General features: G+C 43.0%; 1 protein-coding gene across 1 annotated transcript in view; it reads right to left on the reverse strand.

Moving 5' to 3' along the window:
* Nucleotides 1-2,583: 2,583 nt before the first annotated feature.
* The window catches only part of LOC116055634, a 26,528-nt gene continuing 9,747 nt past the window's right edge, over nt 2,584-19,364 (reverse strand). The window contains exons 12-14 of the mRNA XM_035998821.1: nt 19,054-19,139; nt 18,404-18,517; nt 2,584-2,728 (exon numbers count right to left, since the gene is read on the reverse strand). Of these exons, the coding sequence (XP_035854714.1) occupies nt 2,693-2,728; nt 18,404-18,517; nt 19,054-19,139 (236 nt within the window). The 3' untranslated portion in view covers nt 2,584-2,692. The remainder of the gene's footprint in view (nt 2,729-18,403; nt 18,518-19,053; nt 19,140-19,364) is intronic.

The raw sequence follows: 19,364 nt of genomic DNA on the forward strand, positions 1-19,364 counted from the left end.
TCAAGTTTTTGTGGCTTTTCTTTAAGTATTTCTCCACTTTTGTAGCCTAAATAAGACCATGTATAGTCTATCTTTGTGTTGTTAGTAGTGTGTTGCTCCGGCAGACGTTCAGGATGCATCAGGAGATCTGGACGACCTTTGACCCTGAAACAAAAACACACAGATAAAAAGATCAGTAACTTAAAGGGTAACTCAATCAGGTTTCTGTGTCTAAGTGACTAATGATCAACAATCTTTGACATTAATCCAGTATTAAACAGGAGCATCACACCAGGCCTGCTGGGCTGTATGGTGGAGCATCACACCAGGCCTGCTGGGCTGTATGGTGGAGCATCACACCAGGCCTGCTGGGCTGTATGGTGGAGCTTAAGTGCAACATGGAGATTGAGGATGTAAAGAAAAAAAGAAAAACAGGAGAACTACCTTTGAGCAAGTTTGGAGGGAAGTCAGAGGTATGGAACCATTTTAAACAAGTCGGGGACAGTGACAACATATGTGTCGGCTTTGTCGAGTGCATTAGGCTAAGTGCGGCACGCTGCTCGCCATGACAGTAAATCAAACGGGAACTTGGATGATGAACAGACAGATTAAGCAGGCTCGCCGTGGCAGAAAAGATGATAGTCAGCCTTCAACGTCCTCTTCTGTTACTTCTCCAAGCATGAGGGTGAAGCCAGCCCTCACAGAGAAATGTGTTGAGTTTAAACAACTCTGAATTGTAGTTGAGAGCGTCAGTTATAAAGGCCCACGGATTAAAAAAAGTGTCTGGTTGAAATCGGGCTCGGGCTCGGGCTCATAATTCCAGTTAATGTGTCGGGCCGCTCTCGGACTTGTATTCAGATAATTTTATTATATTTTATTCAAATTATATTGATAGTTTTTATGAGAAGAGAGGACCAGGGCAAAGCACATTCATTGCATTCTCTCTGAATCAACAATGTGATCATTGATCTTTTCATAACATGGAATGTATATTTTGTATACTGGTTTATACGTGATGTTATGCTTGTTATATGTTGTTTGTTGTTAAGTTTCTATCTGTTTTGATAGTATTGTCTGTATTGTCCTTTTATCCCCCTTGCCCAGGGACCACAGATCTGAATTAGCTGTATAGCTAACTCTGGTACAGGGCCTGAACTGTGCATGGTCCCTGACAAATAAACTAATAAAATAAAATAACCACAGTGACTGACTGGTCTTCATACACACATTATTCAGAGAGGTGTGTGTGTGTGTGTGTGTGTGTGTGTGTGTGTGTGTGTGTGTGTGTGTGTGTGTGTGTCTTTATGAGAAGAGAGGGCCAGGGCAAAGCACATGTCATTGCATTCTCTCTGTTCTTTATACTTTTAAATACACATGACAATTCACTTGAACTTGAACTTATTATGGTCTGTTTCTGCCTGTTGACTCATTAAAGGAGCGCTCTAGATTTCGGGGGAATGGTCCGGAGCCTGAGACTCTTCTGATTGAGGCTGCTGCATGTCATGGTGAGTGCTGATTGGCTGATACTCATCTAACATCATTTTGTGTAAAAGTGACGGTTTCCAGAAATATAAATATAACAAAACAAATACAGAGCAATGTACGGGTTTAAGGGTGTTTTTTTGTCGCTTTTATTTAAGTTGTTGACACTTTCCGTGTGTGTGTGTGTGTGTGTGTGTGTGTCTGTGTGTCTGTTTTCTTATCAAACATGACTTTATCTCATCAGAGGAAACTTTGCAGCATCAGCTCTCTTATCCAGTAATCAATGTTCTTTACACGAGTCTGAAACCACAGACTCGTGTAAGTGGGAGAAGGAGAGCGAAGGAGAAGTGAGAGAGTGTCGGCGATTAGCTTTGGAGCGAGTACCGACTCTAGAGTCACAGTGAGAGAAACAATACGACGCTGGCGCATCCTCCAACTCCGGGCAGCCTTCCTTATCTCTCCCACTTGCAATTTCTACACATGACGTGACCTGCAGCAGCAGCACCTCACTCCACTCCACCGTTCTCTTAACACATCCATGCACTCCACTTGAGGAGCGGTCTGCTCGGCGTCTCTCAAAATCTGACGAATATCTTTTAGACTGACCTGTGTCAATCTGAAATGAAGACAGATTCAGCAACCGCATGGCCTATTTCTGTCTTAAAATGTTTTCAGAAACATGTTTCGGAGAACTATTGTTGTAGAATACGAGATCGTATTCAGAAAGAGACGCCATTAGAGTCTGTTTTGAAATTCGGGAGCAGCCAGACCCACGTGACGTGTTCATCCAATCAGCTGCCATGTGTTGCGTTCGTCATGCGCATCCCACTCATCATTTCCAGTAAGTGTTTTAACATAGGTGTTGAAAGTGGGCACTACGGCAGTAAGAGGTTAGTGACCATTAACAGTGGACTGACGAACCGTGGGACGCACACACGCTCCAAACCGAGACAAGAGAACCGAACGGTTCGGATGTTTTTTCATGAACCGTACCACCTCTAATACACACACACACACACACACACACACAAATCCCTCCCTCCTCTTTGAATATGTGTATGAGGACCCATAACTGTTTGTGTGTGTGTGTGAATCTTTATGGGTGCTTTTTTGTCACTTTCATTGAAGTTGTTGTGGCTTTTCTTTAAGTATTTCTCCACTTTTGTAGCCTAAATAATAACATGTACAGTCTATCTTTGCGTTGTTAGTAGTGTGTCGCTCCGGCCGACGTTCAGGATGCATCAGGAGATCTGGACGACCTTTGACCCTGAAACAAAACACACAGATGCAAAGATTAGTAACTTAAAGGGTAATTCAATCAGTTTTCTGTGTCTAAGTGACTGATGATCAACAATCTTTGACATTATTCCAGTATTAACCAAGAAAAACAGCCCCGAAATCACCATCACCAAACCAACCAGACTCCATGTAAATAATCAGTACTTTTATCAGCGTAAAACACACTTCATTCAAAGTGGACAGAAACTAAATAAAATTATCAAAAGCCGTCTTGGTTCATCTTTCCACTGTTCCAACAATCACCCATTGTAAATTCACCCATTTACATGTGGAGATATGCTGGCTCTATACACGCTAAAAGTCCTGATTATTTAAATGGAGTCTGGTAGGTTTGGTGATGGTGATTTCGGGGCTGTTTGATGTTAAACTAAAAGGATCTTACTCTTTAACTAAAAGGTCTATCTCTGTATGGATCCATCCCATAATGTTGTCACACACTTAGAATAATAATCTGAGTCTGTCAGCGGTAACAACAGAACTTTTAGTGGACACTGAGTGAAACTCGCTTTTTTTAAATAATTGGTCTTGACTGGTGTGTGTCTCCGTGTGTGTGTGTGTGTGTGTGTGTGTGTGTGTGTGTGTGTGTGTGTGTGTGTGTGTGTGTGTGTGTCTGTGTGTGTGTGCATGTGTGTGTGTGTGTGTGTCTGTGTGTGTGTGTGTGCATGTGTGTCTGTGTGTGTGTGCATGTGCATGTGTGTGTCTCTGTGTGTGCATGTGTGTGTGTGTGTGTGTTTGACTTCACTTTACTTTGTGACTTCATTTTATTTTTAACTTGCAAATAATATGAATATATAATAATCTAAAAACAGAAGAACCGACCGACTGAGTACCAAAGTTCTGAACATTATTATGATCATGACCATATTGTTGTTTTAAAGTGTGACTGAAACAGGAAGCTGATCGAACTGATCAGGATCTAAATTACTCAGTAGAGCTGATAAACATCCAGGATTTATCTCAACTCCTCGGACGGAAATTCTAGTTAACTCATCGAAGTCACAGATCAGAAATATGACGCCTGTCACGGGATGTGTGTGTGTATGTGTGTGTCTGGGGGTTTGTGTGTGTGTGGGTGTGTATGTGTGTTTGTGGTTGTGTGTCTCGGTGTGTGTCTGTGTGTGTGCGCGTGTGTGCGTGTGTATCCGTGTGGGTGTGTGTGTGTGTATGTATATGTGTGGGTGTGCATGTGTGTGTTTGTGCTGAAGGAGGAGCCCAATTTATTCATGCACTGATCGGGTGGTTGTCTGGCAGCCGTGAAAATTAAAATACAAAAAAATAAAAATAATTAAAAATAACAAAAAAAAAAAGAAAAGACAAAGGAATGTTAAAAAGTATTAGATTAGCTTAATAAATAGGAGGGAACAATGAAAATAATGGCAGATGAGGTATGTAGAGTATAATGGGGTCAAGGAAATGTCGTCAGTGTGAAAATGTAATCGTGGGTCATGAATTGGGATTACGGTGGTTTGTTTTGCAGGATTATGGAGAGGGGGGCTTCCAGTGGCCCATTGTGCTTCCTGAATTAGCTGCGTCATTGCTGGGTTGAGGATGGCTCTCTGAATGTAATTTTTGTGAGGGTGATGTTTCTCTCTGGGATGGGTTTGAGACGGGACAATCTGTGGATGTAATTGGTTTTTAAAGGTCCCATGACATGGTACTCTTTGGATGCTTTTATATAGGCCTTAGTGGTCTCCTAATACTGTATCTGAAGTCTCTTTTATATAGACCTTAGTGGTCCCCTAATGCTGTATCTGAAGTCTTTTTTTATATAGGCCTTAGTGGTGCCCTAATACTGTATCTGAAGTCTCTTTTATATAGGCCTTAGTGGTCCCCTAATACTGTATCTGAAGTCTCTTTTATATAGACCTTAGTGGTCCCCTAATACTGTATCTGAAGTATCTTTTAAATAGGCCTTAGTGGTCCCCTAATGCTGTATCTGAAGTCTTTTTTTATATAGGCCTTAGTGGTCCCCTAATACTGTATCTGAAGTCTCTTTTATATAGACCTTAGTGGTCCCCTAATACTGTATCTGAAGTCTCTTTTATATAGACCTTAGTGGTCCCCTAATACTGTATCTGAAGTATCTTTTAAATAGGCCTTAGTGGTCCCCTAATGCTGTATCTGAAGTCTTTTTTATATAGGCCTTAGTGGTCCCCTAATACTGTATCTGAAGTCTCTTTTATATAGACCTTAGTGGTCCCCTAATGCTGTATCTGAAGTCTTTTTTTATATAGGCCTTAGTGGTCCCCTAATACTGTATCTGAAGTATCTTTTATATAGGCCTTAGTGGTCCCCTAATGCTGTATCTGAAGTCTTTTTTATATAGGCCTTAGTGGTCCCCTAATACTGTATCTGAAGTCTCTTTTATATAGACCTTAGTGGTCCCCTAATGCTGTATCTGAAGTCTTTTTTTATATAGGCCTTAGTGGTCCCCTAATACTGTATCTGAAGTATCTTTTATATAGGCCTTAGTGGTCCCCTAATACTGTATCTGAAGTCTCTTTTATATAGACCTTAGTGGTCCCCTAATGCTGTATCTGAAGTCTTTTTTTATATAGGCCTTAGTAGTCCCCTAATACTGTATCTGAAGTCTCTTTCCCGAAATTTACACCTATCACCACTTCTAGCCACTGGGGGACCATAGGCAGGCTGGGGGAACTCATATTAATGTTTAAAAACCTCATAAAGTGACATTTTTATGGGATGGGACCATTAAAACAGCCAACATGAATATATTTATGAAGCTAGAAATGTACTGAATATTATTTATATGATTCACACAAACATTTCACCAAGACACAAGATATCTTTACAGCTAAAACAGGTATTACTCAAAATTTGGGTCACTTCCTGTTAACCCGGAAGTCGTAACATCATTTAAACCTGAGAATCGCAGCAACCTTTATAAACAAAGAGAGCACATGCTGGTAAGACCAAGATTATATGTTAGCCTGTCATGGTTAGCGAGGATGGTGGACCCAAATGCAGAGAGCAGGCGAAGGAGTAATGAGCACGAGGATTTATTAAACACAAAAACAGGAGCAAACCAAAGGCGGTCCAAAAATGGAGCAGGCAGAAAACAACAGAACAGGCTACGACGTGCTGACAGGAACAAAACCAGACACAAACAATGATCCGACGAGAGACAAGGGAAAACAGAGAGGCTAAATACACAAGGTAACGAGGGAACGAGAGGCAGGTGACACAACAGGTGGAACAAATCAAAAAAGGCGGGAAACAAACAAAGACAGGAAGAAAGCTAGACAAGACAAGGGAGACAAGACAGACTACAAAATAAAACAGGAAACAAGCACAATACAGAACAGAAACCGACTACAAAAATAATACACACCACAAAATACCAAAACCCTGACAGTACCCCCCCCCCAAGGGACAGATCCCAGATGGCCCAAAAACAGAACAAAAAGACAACCCAGGGAGGGCGGAGGGGGACCGGAGGAGGGCCAAACAGGTCAGCAAACAAGTCAAGTGGGGCTAGGGAATGGAGAGACCACTCGGGACAGGGAACAGGAAGGCCCCGGGACAGGGACAGAGAGGCCTCGGCAACAGGGGGCAGAGAGGCCTCGGCAACAGGGGACTGGGAGCAGAATCGAAGGCAGAAACCTTCAGGCGGCCTGCGACGAAGGCAGAACCCTTCTGGCCACCGGCGACGAAGGCAGAATCTCTCTGGTGGCCGTACAGGATGTCGAGGGCACCGAGATGACTGGCGGCGAAGGCGAAGCCTCTCTGAAGGACGGCGACGAAGGCGAAACCCCTCTGGAGGGCGACAGCGAAAGCAGAATCCTTCTGGAGGCCGTCTGCGAGGGCGAATTCCTTCTGAAGACCGGCAGCGAAGGCGAATCCCCTCTGGTGGCCAGACAGGCTCAGCAGATGAAGGGGCAGCTGGGCTGGACACAGGCGACGGGTCAGCTGGGCTGGGGACAGGCGACGGGTCAGCTGGGCTGGAGACAGGCGACGGGTCAGCTGGGCTGGACACAGGCGACGGGTCAGCTGGGCTGGAGACAGGCGACGGGTCAGCTGGGCTGGAGACAGGCGACGGGTCAGCTGGGTCAGTGTCTGCCAACAAGGTAACAGGATCAGTAACAGACAACAAGACAACAGGGTCAGGAGTCGGCAACTCCGCCGACAGGGTAACTGGAGCATTAGTCGGCCGGACCACCGACAAAACACGGGGAGCAGGAGTCGGCCGAACCGCCGACAACACACGGGGAGCAGGAGTTGGCCTGCCCGCCGAGAGGACACGAGGGGCAGACTCTGGGACTCCAGAGACCAACAAAGTCTCAGGGGCAGTCTCTTGGACGCCGGAGACCGGCAAGGCCTCTGGCTTGCCCGTAGACGTGGACTCTGGGAGAGCTGTCGACATGGACTCTGGGAGAGTGGTCATCGAAGACTCTGGACGACTGGAAGACTCTAGCAGAGCGGTCATCAAAGACTCTGGACGACTGGAAGACTCTAGCAGAGCGGTCATCGAAGAGTCTGGACGACTGGAAGACTCTAGCAGAGCGGTCATCGGAGACTCTGGACGACTGGAAGACTCTAGCAGAGCGGTCATCGGAGACTCTGGACGACTGGAGGACTCTAGCAGAGCGGTCATCAAAGACTCTAGACGACTGGAAGACTCTAGCAGAGCGGTCATCGTAGATTCTTGAAGAGCGGTCATCGACGACTCTTGAAGACTGCACGTCAGCGGCGGTTCTGGAAGGCTGCGCAGTGCTGGGAAACTGGGCAGCTTGGGGACACTAGGAAACTCGGAAACATTAGGAAACTCAGGAACTCTAGGAAACTCGGGAACACTAGGAAACTCGGGAACACTAGGAAGGCTGCTAGCAAGCCTGGGATCTGGGAGAGTGCTAACTAGCCTGGACTCAGGAGGGCTGCTAGCTAGCTTGGGCTTAAGGGGGCTGCTAGCCAGCCGGGGCTCAAGAAGGCTGCTAGCTAGCCTGGATTCAGAAGAGCTGCTAACTAGCCTGGGCTCAGGAAGGCTACTAGCTAGCCGGGGCTCAGAGAGGCTGCTAGCTAGCCTTGTTTCAGGGGGGTTGCTAGCTAGCCTGAATTTAGGGGGCCTGCTAGCTAGCCTGGGCTCAGGAAGGCTACTAGCTAGCCGGGACTCAAGAAAGTTGCTAGCTAGCCTGGATTCAGGGGGTTTGCTAGCTAGCCTGGATTTAGGAAGGTTGCTAGCTAGCCGGGGCTCAGGGAGGTTGCTAGCTAGCCTTGTTTCAGGGGGGTTGCTAGCTAGCCTGAATTTAGGGAGGTTGCTAGCTAGCCGGGGCTCAGGGAGGTTGCTAGCTAGCCTGGATTCAGCGGGCCTGCTAGCTAGCCTGGGCTCAGGAAGGCTACTAGCTAGCCCGGAGTCAGGAGAGCTGCACGTCAGCACGGAGTCAGGAGAGCTGCACGTACGCCCGGGATCAGGAGAGCTGCACGTCCGCCCGGGATCAGGAGAGCTGCACGTCAACCCAGGGTCAGGAGAGCTGCACGCCAGCCCGGGAACAGAAGGGTTGCACGTCAGCTCGGGAACAGAAGGGTTGCACGTCAGTTCAGCCTCAGAAACACCGGTCAGCTCAGGCTCAGAAACACCGGTCAGCTCAGGCTCAGGTACACAGGTCAGCTCAGGCTCATGTACACAGGTCAGCTCAGGCTCAGGTACACAGGTCAGCTTACGCTCAGGTACACAGGTTAGCGCAGGCTCAGGTCCACAGGTTAGCTCAGGCTCAGAAACACAGGCCAGCTCAGGCTCAGGAACACAGGTCAGCTTAAGCTCAGAAACACAGGTCTGCTGAGGCTCAGGACAAAACACAGGCATGGAGACGGGGAGGCGAAACTCCCGTGCTGTGGCCTGCCAACGCACCTCCATAAAGGTGCCTAGCGAAGGCGGGGTCCTCTTCATGAAGGGAGCGGTAAAACTCGATCAACAGTTCTCCATCCGAGTCCAGTGGGTGAATAACTGGTTTGAATTCTGCTGGGTCCATAGTTGGTCGGATCATTCTGTCACACACCACAAAATACCAAAACCCTGACATAGCCTCTGTTACCTTTTACGCTCGATAAACACACGTATTTAACAAAGACATATGTGTTGTGTGGTTATTATTAAAGGCTATGCGTGTGATGTGATCATGACAATATTCTTTGCCTCTGGCCCTATACACATTTAATGAAAACACAGTAGGCCTACTCCTGGTTAATGACGTTGCATAACCTGCAGACATAATAATAATGTTAAAATACTGTATAAAGATCGTTGTCACTTATCACATGTCAAAATATGATAGAACTGCATGACACTGCTTACCGTATGAGGCCTTCTGTTTGATGGGACGCACTACATAGGCACCTTTTCTGAAACATGGTGCAATACCTCTCTGTACCATCGCTTCTACGAGCTGTCTCTCTGTTTGCATTACAGTTATAATGTAGTGCTGCTAAGAGAAGCCTACAGAATAACAACTTTGAGAAAGTCTGGTGCTGTGGAGACAGCTGTCTAACATCCTTCAGTAAGGATGTCTTGGTGATGAGACTTTCCAGATTTACTGCTCCCATTGAGCCTGCAAAGACCAAGATAGGTTGGCAGGCAGGCAAACAGACACACAGACAGACAGAAATACAAATACACAAATAGATAGACAGTAGGGCTGTTGGAACGAATTCCCAAAGTCAAATATAATTTGAATAGTAAAAAAATCAATACTATTTGAATGCTGAAATTACTATTCAAATGTAACTTATTTTAATTAATATGTTGGCTAACTTTAGCTAATCTCCCTCTTCTCACCTTGGCCTACCTGCATGTTTCCCTCATGTCACGTCTTAAGAACAACTTTCTCTGTTGATTTGTGTTTGTCGCTGTGTACTCGTGGTGGAAAATGAATGTAAACAAAGTTGCTTGTAGATCCCCTTCAAGGCCAGACTAATGTAAGAAGCCCCTCTAGTGGACAGAATGTGTAACAACAACCACATGCTTGTAGTGGCAAACACAGAGCATACTCCTGAGTAGTGTAGTACATATGATTGGAGAAGGCAGGGGTGTCATGGTCGTGGATGTCCTGAATAGGATTTGTCAAGTTTCTCCATTTGGCCTCCATCACAGCTGGGTTGCCATCTGGGGATGAGGCTGCAGTCCAGTAAAGGTGGTTGACGATGGCTGGCCTCCACAACTGTAGTTGGTCACACTGTCTGTCTTCTAACCTAGATATGTAAAAAATATATATATATAAGAGTAATGAACAGTGCATCAGGATTGAATATAGAGTAAGTACTGTACACTACCGGTCAAACGTTTCTTGTTTTCAATGGGAACACACATGACATGACCCTGCATAGAAAAATAGCAAGCAGGACATGATGACATTGTCAAAATAAGAAATAATCATTTTAATCGAAATTATGTACTTCAAATGTTGCCTTCAGGTGACCTTAGGCATTCTAGCTGTCACTTTTTCTAGGTAATCTCATGGTCCCCAAGACCCTCAACACTGCCTCCACTGTGGTTGACACAGGGGGACCAGCAGACTATTGGCTATTTTGATGAAGGCAACATTTGAAGTACAAAGTCAGAATTTCGATTAGTCATTATTTCTTTCTCTGACAATATCATCATGTCCTGTTTGTAGCTATATTTGCTATATTTCCATGCAGACTAATTTTATGTGTGTTTCCATTGCAAACAAGAAAATTCAATGTGATCCCAAACTTTTGACCAGTAGTGTATAACACTCAAATATGATGGCATCATAACCCCACAGACTAAAGCAAGCCTGGTACATTGCAAATTAACTGGCCAGAGTGTGTATCTTGTACTACATATTCAGGTAATTTTATTATATTTTATTTAAATTTTATTGATAGTTTTTAAGAGAAGAGAGGACCAGGGCAAAGCACATTTCATTGCATTCTCTCTATACTTTGTACTTTTAAATGCATATGACAATACACTTGAACTTGAACTTATTATGGTCTGTTTCTGCCTGTTTAGGTTAGGAATAATTGCTTTAGAGTTTCCTATATAACTCATTAAAGGAGCACTCTAGATTTAGGGGACTCGCCTGGAGCGAGACACGAAGATAGACTCAGTGGTGAGTGCTGATTGGCCGATACTCGTCTAACATCTACCAACCAGATAGTGTTGTGGGCGGGACATGAAGTGAGACTCAGTGGTGAGTGAAACGGGAGCAGAGGGAGAGACTCAGAGCTGTAGCTGAGACAAAGTACAACACCTTTTATTTCATTAACTTTATAATGATATATATATAATAATGGGAACTGCTGCTTGTTGGTGTTGGGATCTTCTTTTTGGGTTTTGATTATTACATTTTAATGTTCTTTTATTCAGCACTTTGGTCAGATTAATGTGTGTTTAAATGTGCTCTAGAAATCAACTTTACTTACTGAAAGTTAACATAAGAAACATTTTACAGACCCAGAGATATGTTGCTTATAATAATTAATCAGAAATCACAATCAGAACAAGTTTGATAGTTCATTAATAATGTTTATTATACAGACGATAGATTATAGATATAGACCAAGATATAATAACAAGTTTATAACACTGACAACACTGCAAGATACAACTATTATAAATGTATTAAAGACAATTCATATTCCTTCATATATAATATACAACATCACATAATCTTTATATTTAAAATACAAAATATGGAACAAACACGCACACACAGTCAAGAAAAGATCAACTAACTCAATATATATAGAAAATATAACATCATCTACATATATACAACATACTAGTAATAATCATTGTGTATTTATGTCTTATTTTTCATCATTTCTGTCTTTTGTATTCTAGTTTAAATGTTTTCTCTGCATGAATGTGTCCCATCCCTTGTTTTAAAGCCAATGTATACCAGGCTGTATTAAAGCCAATGATGAAATGATCATATATGCATATTAAGTGTGTGTGTGAGCTGAAAGCTGCTCTCCTCTCCGTGTCCTCAGGTTCACAGCGACTACAGCAGCACAGAGCATCAGCAGCAGGACACTGAGCACTGAGCATCGCACTTTGAAGAAGGTGGAGTAAATCCCAAAGGGCTCCATGTACACTAAAACAGTTCTCTCTGTTGACTCACACTGATGATCATCATCATAAACTGCACACCAGTACTCACCTGCGTCTCCCACTGAGATATTAGAGATAACCAGGCTCCCATTATCATACCAGCTCACTCTGCTCATTCTCTGATACGTTACACTAAAGATTCTTCCCTCTGTTCGGTTCGACTTGATAAACCAACCATGCCCCCTACCCTTTCTCTTATCTCTGCATCTGAGAGTGACTTCTTCTCCCTCTGAGAAGAGCTCTACAGCAGGGGGACCAAATTTGGGGCACACATACAGCCAATAATGTTTATATATCATAGAGGCTTTACAGTTGTACCGACCTGAGTGATTTAACATTAGAGATGAAAACACCAGCGAGTAGTTTTGGTCTACTGAAGGAACAGTCTGGTTTAGTTGTCCTAGGTCAGAGGAGAACCGATTAGACCAACGTGGGGGCTGTTCATCAGTGGAGTCAGCGATAGTGCACGGCAACACAGCGGCCTCTCCCACTGAGCGGTAGATTATCTCAGACTGTAGACTCAACCATACAGTGTGACTGCTAACACACTGCTGTTGGTTCATCACCAGACAGCTGTACCGTATAAAGTCTGTTTTTGTGACGTTGGAAACACGAAGAGCTGATGTGTTTGTCACCACTTGGTATCTTCCTCTAACATTGTCCATCACTGATGTCGTATTGTCCCCAAAAACTCTGCTCCATGTTTCTTGCTCATATCTAGAGTCCAGTTTGAGCCACTGGACATCCAGATTATCAGCTGCTCCCTTACATGGCACGTCCACTGTTTCTCCAACTCTCACTGAGATATCTCCCAAATATCTCTCGACTAAGATATCGCTAAGTCTCTGATTTATTGGAGGACAAACAGTAATAGTGATGTTGTTGTCATGCGTCACGTTGCCCTCAGTCCAACACTCCTCTCGGTACGGGCCGGAGTCTGAATGGTTCAGGTTGAGGATGGTGTAAGAAGAAGTATTCACTGAGCTGACAAGTCGTAGTTTCAGGTGTTCAGGTACTGAGGAGCTGTTGGACCAGAGGTCAGAGGTGTTCCACAGGACAAGCTTCTCCTCACCAACAGATCTGGAGATCAGGCAGGAGTTGGTGTTCTTGGGGAGCTTGAAGGTGTAAGACCATCCTTCCTTTGTGACGATGATCAGTTCTTGTGCATGGATGTTGTTGATGAGAGCAAACAGCAGGAAGGAGAGCTCTGTGACTGCAGCCATTCTGCTCCGAGGTCAACAAACACTGACACCACTCAGCTCATATACGCTCTACACCAACCCTCATCAGCAGCTGATCTTTATCTGGTACACACATGACTTCTTTATCTCAGCATCAGAGGAAACTTTACAGCATCAGCTCTCTATCCAGTAATCAATGTCCTTTACATGACTCTAAAACCACAGAAGCTGATGGGTCTTCACACCTTATTCATAGGAGAGAGAGGGTGTGTGTGTGTGTGTGTGTGTGTGTGTGTGTGTGTGTGTGTGTGTGTGTACTGTAGTGGAGTAAAAGTGAAGGTTTCCAGAAATATAACAAAACAAAAACTGAGCAATTTACGGGTTTAAGCGCATTTGTTTTGTCACTTTAAGTATTTCTCCACTTTTGTAGCCTAAATAAGAACATGTACAGTCTATCTTTGTGTTGTTAGTAGTGTGTCGCTCCAGCAGAAGTTCAGGATACATCAGGAGATCTGGACGACCTTTGACCCTGGAACAAAAACACACAGATACAAAGATCAGTAACTTAAAGGGTAACTCAATCAGGTTTCTGTGTCTAAGTGACTGATGGGAACAAAAATCTTTGACATTGGTCCAGTATTAAACAGGAAAAACAGCCCCGAAATCCCCATCACCAAATCCACCAGACTCCATGTAAATAATCAGGACTTTTATCATCGTAAAACACACTTCATTCAAAGTGGACAGAAACTAAATAAACCTAACAACAGAACTTTTAGTGTATGCTAACTGACAAACTCGCTTTTTTAAATTTTTGGTCTTGACTAGTGTGTGTGTGTGTGTGTGTGTGTGTGTGTCTATGTGTGTGTGTTTGTGTGTGTGTGTCTCTGTGTGTGTATGTATGTATGTTTGTGTGTCTCTGTGTGTGTGTGTGTGTGTGTGTGTGTGTGCGTGTGTCTGTCTTTATGTTTGTGTGTGTGTGTGTGTGTGTGTGTGTGTGTGATGTTTACGAGCCAAATGAAGGAGAATCAGTTACATGAAAGTTCTAGAACATTGATAATATCACCATAGCAACTAAACTAACTTTACCAAACATGACTTCTTTATCTCATCATCAGAGGAAACTTTGCAGCATCAGCTCTCTATCAAGTAATCAATGTCCTTTACATGACTCTAAAACCACAGAGGCTTACGTGACTTCACACTTTCAGAGAGGAGAGAGAGGGGTGGGGTGTGTGTGTGTCTCTACACATCAGTGAAATCCCCATCACCAAACCCACCAGACTCTATGTAAATAATCAGTACTTTTATCATCGTAAAACACACTTAATTCAAAGTGGACAGAAACTAAATAAAACTACCAAAAGCCGTCTTGGTTCATCTTTCCACTGTTCCAACAATCACCACTCTGGTTTGGTTGAAATAAACCCTTAATTCATCCATTTACATGTGGAGATATGCTGGCTCTATACACGCTAAAAGTACTGATTATTTATATGGAGTCTGGTGGAAATATGCTGGCTCTATACACGCTAAAAGTCCTGATTATTTACATGGAGTCTGGTGGAAATATGCTGGCTCTATACACGCTAAAAGTAGTGATTATTAACATGCCGTCTGGTGGGTTTGGTGATGGTGATTTCGGGGCTGTTTCATGTTAAACCAAAAGGATCTTACTCTTTAACTAAAAGGTCTATCTCTGTAGGGATCCATCCCATAATGTTGTCAGACACTTAGAATAATAATCTGAGTCTGTCAGCAGCAATAACAGAACTTTTAGTGGACGCTAACTGACAGAAACTCACTTTTTTTAAATTTTTGGTCTTGGGTAGTGTGTGTATGTCTGTGTTTCTCTATTATTTAGCATTTCTGAACAGTGTTTAAGTCCATATTAACAATGGAAAGCCATTATTACCAGTGGATCTTGATTGGGAATGAAATGAATGCAAAGAAAGTTACTTTATGAACTTCACTTTAAGATTTGTATTTGCTTATTATTTATTTACCGTAAACAAAAGAAAAATGTGTGAATCTGTCATTATTGCACAATTCCTCCAAGTACCTAACTAAAAAACTAAAAATCCCTATCCTTACTAGAGTCAATATAGTGTTTAGTAACTCCTAAATAATTTTGATTACTCACTGACGTCCAGTGATCACCGGTTAATGAGACAGTGTTTGCACTTTGCAGCAGTTCCACTGTGGCAGCTTTCTCTGTGTCTTACAGGCTGTGTATTTGTGAAACTACTGTCCCCCTCGACGGCAACGAGACAGGTCAGAACATGCCAACCGTAATAGGTCTTTAAGATCCGAGTCCTCTACCATGCTGACAGGTCTGCAGTCAGTTGCCACCCATTTCGCAAGAGCTGTAGTCATTTTTGGGGATTTGGTTTCATCAACAGCTCGGAGAGTAGCACTCTCCAAAATACTGCTTAGCCTGAGTGGGTAGCATGCTAGTGGGTAGCATCAACCTGAGTCACGTTAATTAGCTCCGTAGGTGTAGCTCAAGCTTGACCTGCTGTGGTGATATTTTACTTCGGCTTTACACAATGTGCATATGGCTTTCAACTTGTCTACTGACCCGTCTCTCCATAAATCTCTATTCAGAACTGTGTTGCTGCTGTCTTTCTCCATCATGCCTGCAGCCTGCAGCAGGAGGAAGTGGTAGTATGTGTGTTTGTGTGTGTGTGTGTGTGTGTGTGTGTGTGTGTGCATGCGCGCGTGTGTTTGACTTCAATTTACTTTGTGACTTCATTTCCCAGACTTAAGACTTATAACTTCTGCTGACTTGAGACTTATTCATTATTAACTTGCAAATAAACACCTTTGTCCAATAATAATAATAACTAGAGAATGCGATTCCTGAAGAAATTGTGGTGTGAATGCTGTATGTTGAAAGGCTGATGCTACACTGCTGATTGCTGACTTGAATTGTGTTAGAATAAGGTAAAGTAGTGAGAATAGTTGAAAAAGTGGGAATGGGTTTAATAGTATGAATGTCTTAGAAAAGTTGAATAATACCTAGATTGTTTGAAAGGTGTGGCATGTTTTAATAGTTTTTAGTTGAAAAAGTGGGAATGGGTTTATTAAGCATAAATATCATTGAAAAGTATAATATGAATAATGTCTTTAATATATGGAAAATCTTGTTTTTGAAAAAGGCTGAATGTCTTATGAAAAGTTGAAAAACACCCAGAATGTTTGAAAGATGTGGAATATAATGATTAAATATTTAATAATCAAGAACAATTTAAACCATGTTATAACCATGTTAACTTATTTTATAAATGCACACACATTCTAAAAATATTCAGTGTCAACTGCACCAACATAATTTCTATTATTCATTTCGTTGACGAAGACTATGACGAAAAATATTTGTCAACGAACCTTTTTCACGGACGAAAACTAAATAAAAAGTCAGATATGATGACGAAGACTGTGACGAAATATAACAGACACTTTAGTCAACAAATAAAAATGAGACGAAAATGTTAGAGAAGGACGAATGGAGAAGAGATCCAATCAGAACCACTCTTTTTTTGTGGGACAAGTTGGGAAGAAATCCAATCAGAGTGAATCTTTGAGGGTAGGTTGATTTATGCGGAAGCAGCAGAGCCATTTTAAAAAGCCGTTGCAAATGCAGGCACAACAGCTAAACAAACGCAGCAGCAGCTACACAGGAGGACGACCCTAACCCTAACCCTAACGAGGACGTTTTTACAACAGTAAGGTTGTTTACATTATACTTAGTTGTGTTTAGTTGCACAGTCTTAGTTACACAGCTTTGGCTGATTTCAGTTGACTTCGCTCGTTAGCAACACGCTAACGTTTTGCAGTGCACCCGGTCCGAGGGCAATGACATGTCTCATGAACAACAGGAATGTCAGAGCTAGGTCTAGGATGAACTGTTAAATCTGTGTCTGTATTGCATATTCAAACCTTAATACCATTCCATAACAGACTAATGGATACTTCCAATGACCAAAAATTCTGAGACTAGGAACAGTAACTTCACAGCATTGGTCAACATGTCAGGGATCAGGTCACATGACCAACTGCAGTTACAGGTTTCTACGACGACTCTTGTCTCAGAGAGGCCTTCTCACAGAAACGAAGCTCTGACGCACCTTTGATAGTCCTGCTCTTAGCTCAAAAACCCTAACTCCTTTCTCTTAATGTTTAATACTGTGAGAGACATAACACCCTGCTGATCATCCTGTCCGAGAATGGTGTGTGCTGTGTAAGAAATGTGAGGACAGCAGCTGTCTGAAAAGGGCCTGTTTCTCTTCTCCTCCTGGTATTTCTGGTAGGATTTAGTACAGGAGGCAGTGCGGCAGTTGGTGGACATGGCTTCACTTGGAAGCTCACTGTGCCTCGTGTGAAAGTCACATTGCCAAGAGCACATTGTTAGAAAGGGCACAAGATTCCTTACATTTTGATGTAAAAGTTATGTATGAAGAGCTAAAACTGTGGATGGTACCGCAAGGTAAAGAAAATGTAGCTTCTGCCTCTTTCCACTCTGTCAGTTGGGCCCTGCCCTCTGAGTCTGAGCATTCCATCCCATACACACCAATGTAAAAATGGCAGAAAGGCATTAGTTCTAAGCCTCAAAGAAGACTGACTATTTTAAAAATTATTAATGGGATTTGAAAGTTGAATACCAACGCTGAATGTGTGAAAGATGGGGAACGTTTTAAAGTTTGAATGGAGTTTCTCGGTGAATGTATGATTGAGTAGCTAGCAGTTGAAATTTATGAAAATGTGTCAACTTTGAACATTCTGTCCATCCGCTTTAATGGGGAAAAAATGTCCGCTAAACGTTGAATATCTTGTAAATTATAAATGTTAAGAGTATTAAAAATAGTAGCACACCATTCTGAATCAAGCTGAAAGTTTTGATGTTTGAATGTAGTTTCTATGTTGAAAAATGTGGAAGGAGTGGTGCAAAATCTGGCGCTATAAATAAATAAATAAATAAATAATGAAATATGCCTTCAGCATTCACACCAATAATAATAAATAATATAAAAACAGAAGAACCAACCGACTGAGTAACAAAGTTCTGAACATGTGACTCTGCAGAGTCTTGATGTTGTTTTAAAGTGTGACTGAAACAGGAAGCTGATCGAACTGATCAGGATCTAAATTACTCAGTAGAGCTGATAAACATTCAGAATTTATCTCAACGCCTCGGACGGAAAATTCAAGTTGACTCATCGAGGTCACACATCAGAAAGGTGACGCCTCTCACGGGATGTGTGTGTGTGTGTGTGTGTGTGTGTGTGTGTGTGTGTGTCTGTGTGTCAGAATAATATATATATTAGTCGTAATAAAAAGTCGTGAAAAAAGTTTAGCAGTTTCTTACGTTTGTGTTGGGCAGCGTGACTGTCAGCCGGGCCGGGGTCCTCGCACTCAGACTCAGCTTCTTCTTCCACAGATAATAGAACTCCACACACTGAGAGAGAGACTTAGTCTGGACCTGAGAGAGAGACACACACACACACACACACACATACAGAGACACACACACAGAGACACACACACACACACACACACACAGACACACACACACACAGAGACACACACACACAGACACACACACACACAGAGACACACACATGCACACACACAGACACACACACACAGGCAGACACACAAACACAGACCCACACACATATACAGAGAGAGACACACACAGAGACACACACACAGACACACAGACACACACAGAGACACACACACAGACACACACACACACAGGCAGACACACACACACAAACACAGACCCACACACATACACAGAGAGAGACACACACAGAGACACACACACAGACACACACACACAGACACACACACACAGACACACAGAGACACACACACAGACACACACACACACAGATACACACAGACACACATACACACACACACAGAGACACACACACACACAGTTGTAATATATAAAGAAATAAGTTGTGATAAAAGTCTTGTGTGAACTAAAAAAAAAGTTGAACTCACGTCTCTCTGGATTCTGCTGAAGTCTTTGTGATGCAGCTGCAGGGATTTAACCAGCAACCTCGTCTCTGCTGCGCTCCACCTCTCCCCTGAACACACAGTTACAGTAAAGTTATATCTACATATATGTATATATAGTACACGATTATACTTTCCATTACATGCAGTTATTCTACTTCGTTTAAGAATGCTTGATTCTGCTGGGATGAGGGCATTAACCCGGCAGGTTGCCCGCTGACTGAGCACAGCGTCATCAAACAGTAGATCAATACGCCGCTTGGATTTTTTTTCTATCACAGAAATTTCAAACATGA

Source organism: Sander lucioperca, chromosome 24 (genome assembly GCF_008315115.2).
Source record: "Sander lucioperca isolate FBNREF2018 chromosome 24, SLUC_FBN_1.2, whole genome shotgun sequence".
Lineage (NCBI taxonomy): Eukaryota > Metazoa > Chordata > Actinopteri > Perciformes > Percidae > Sander > Sander lucioperca.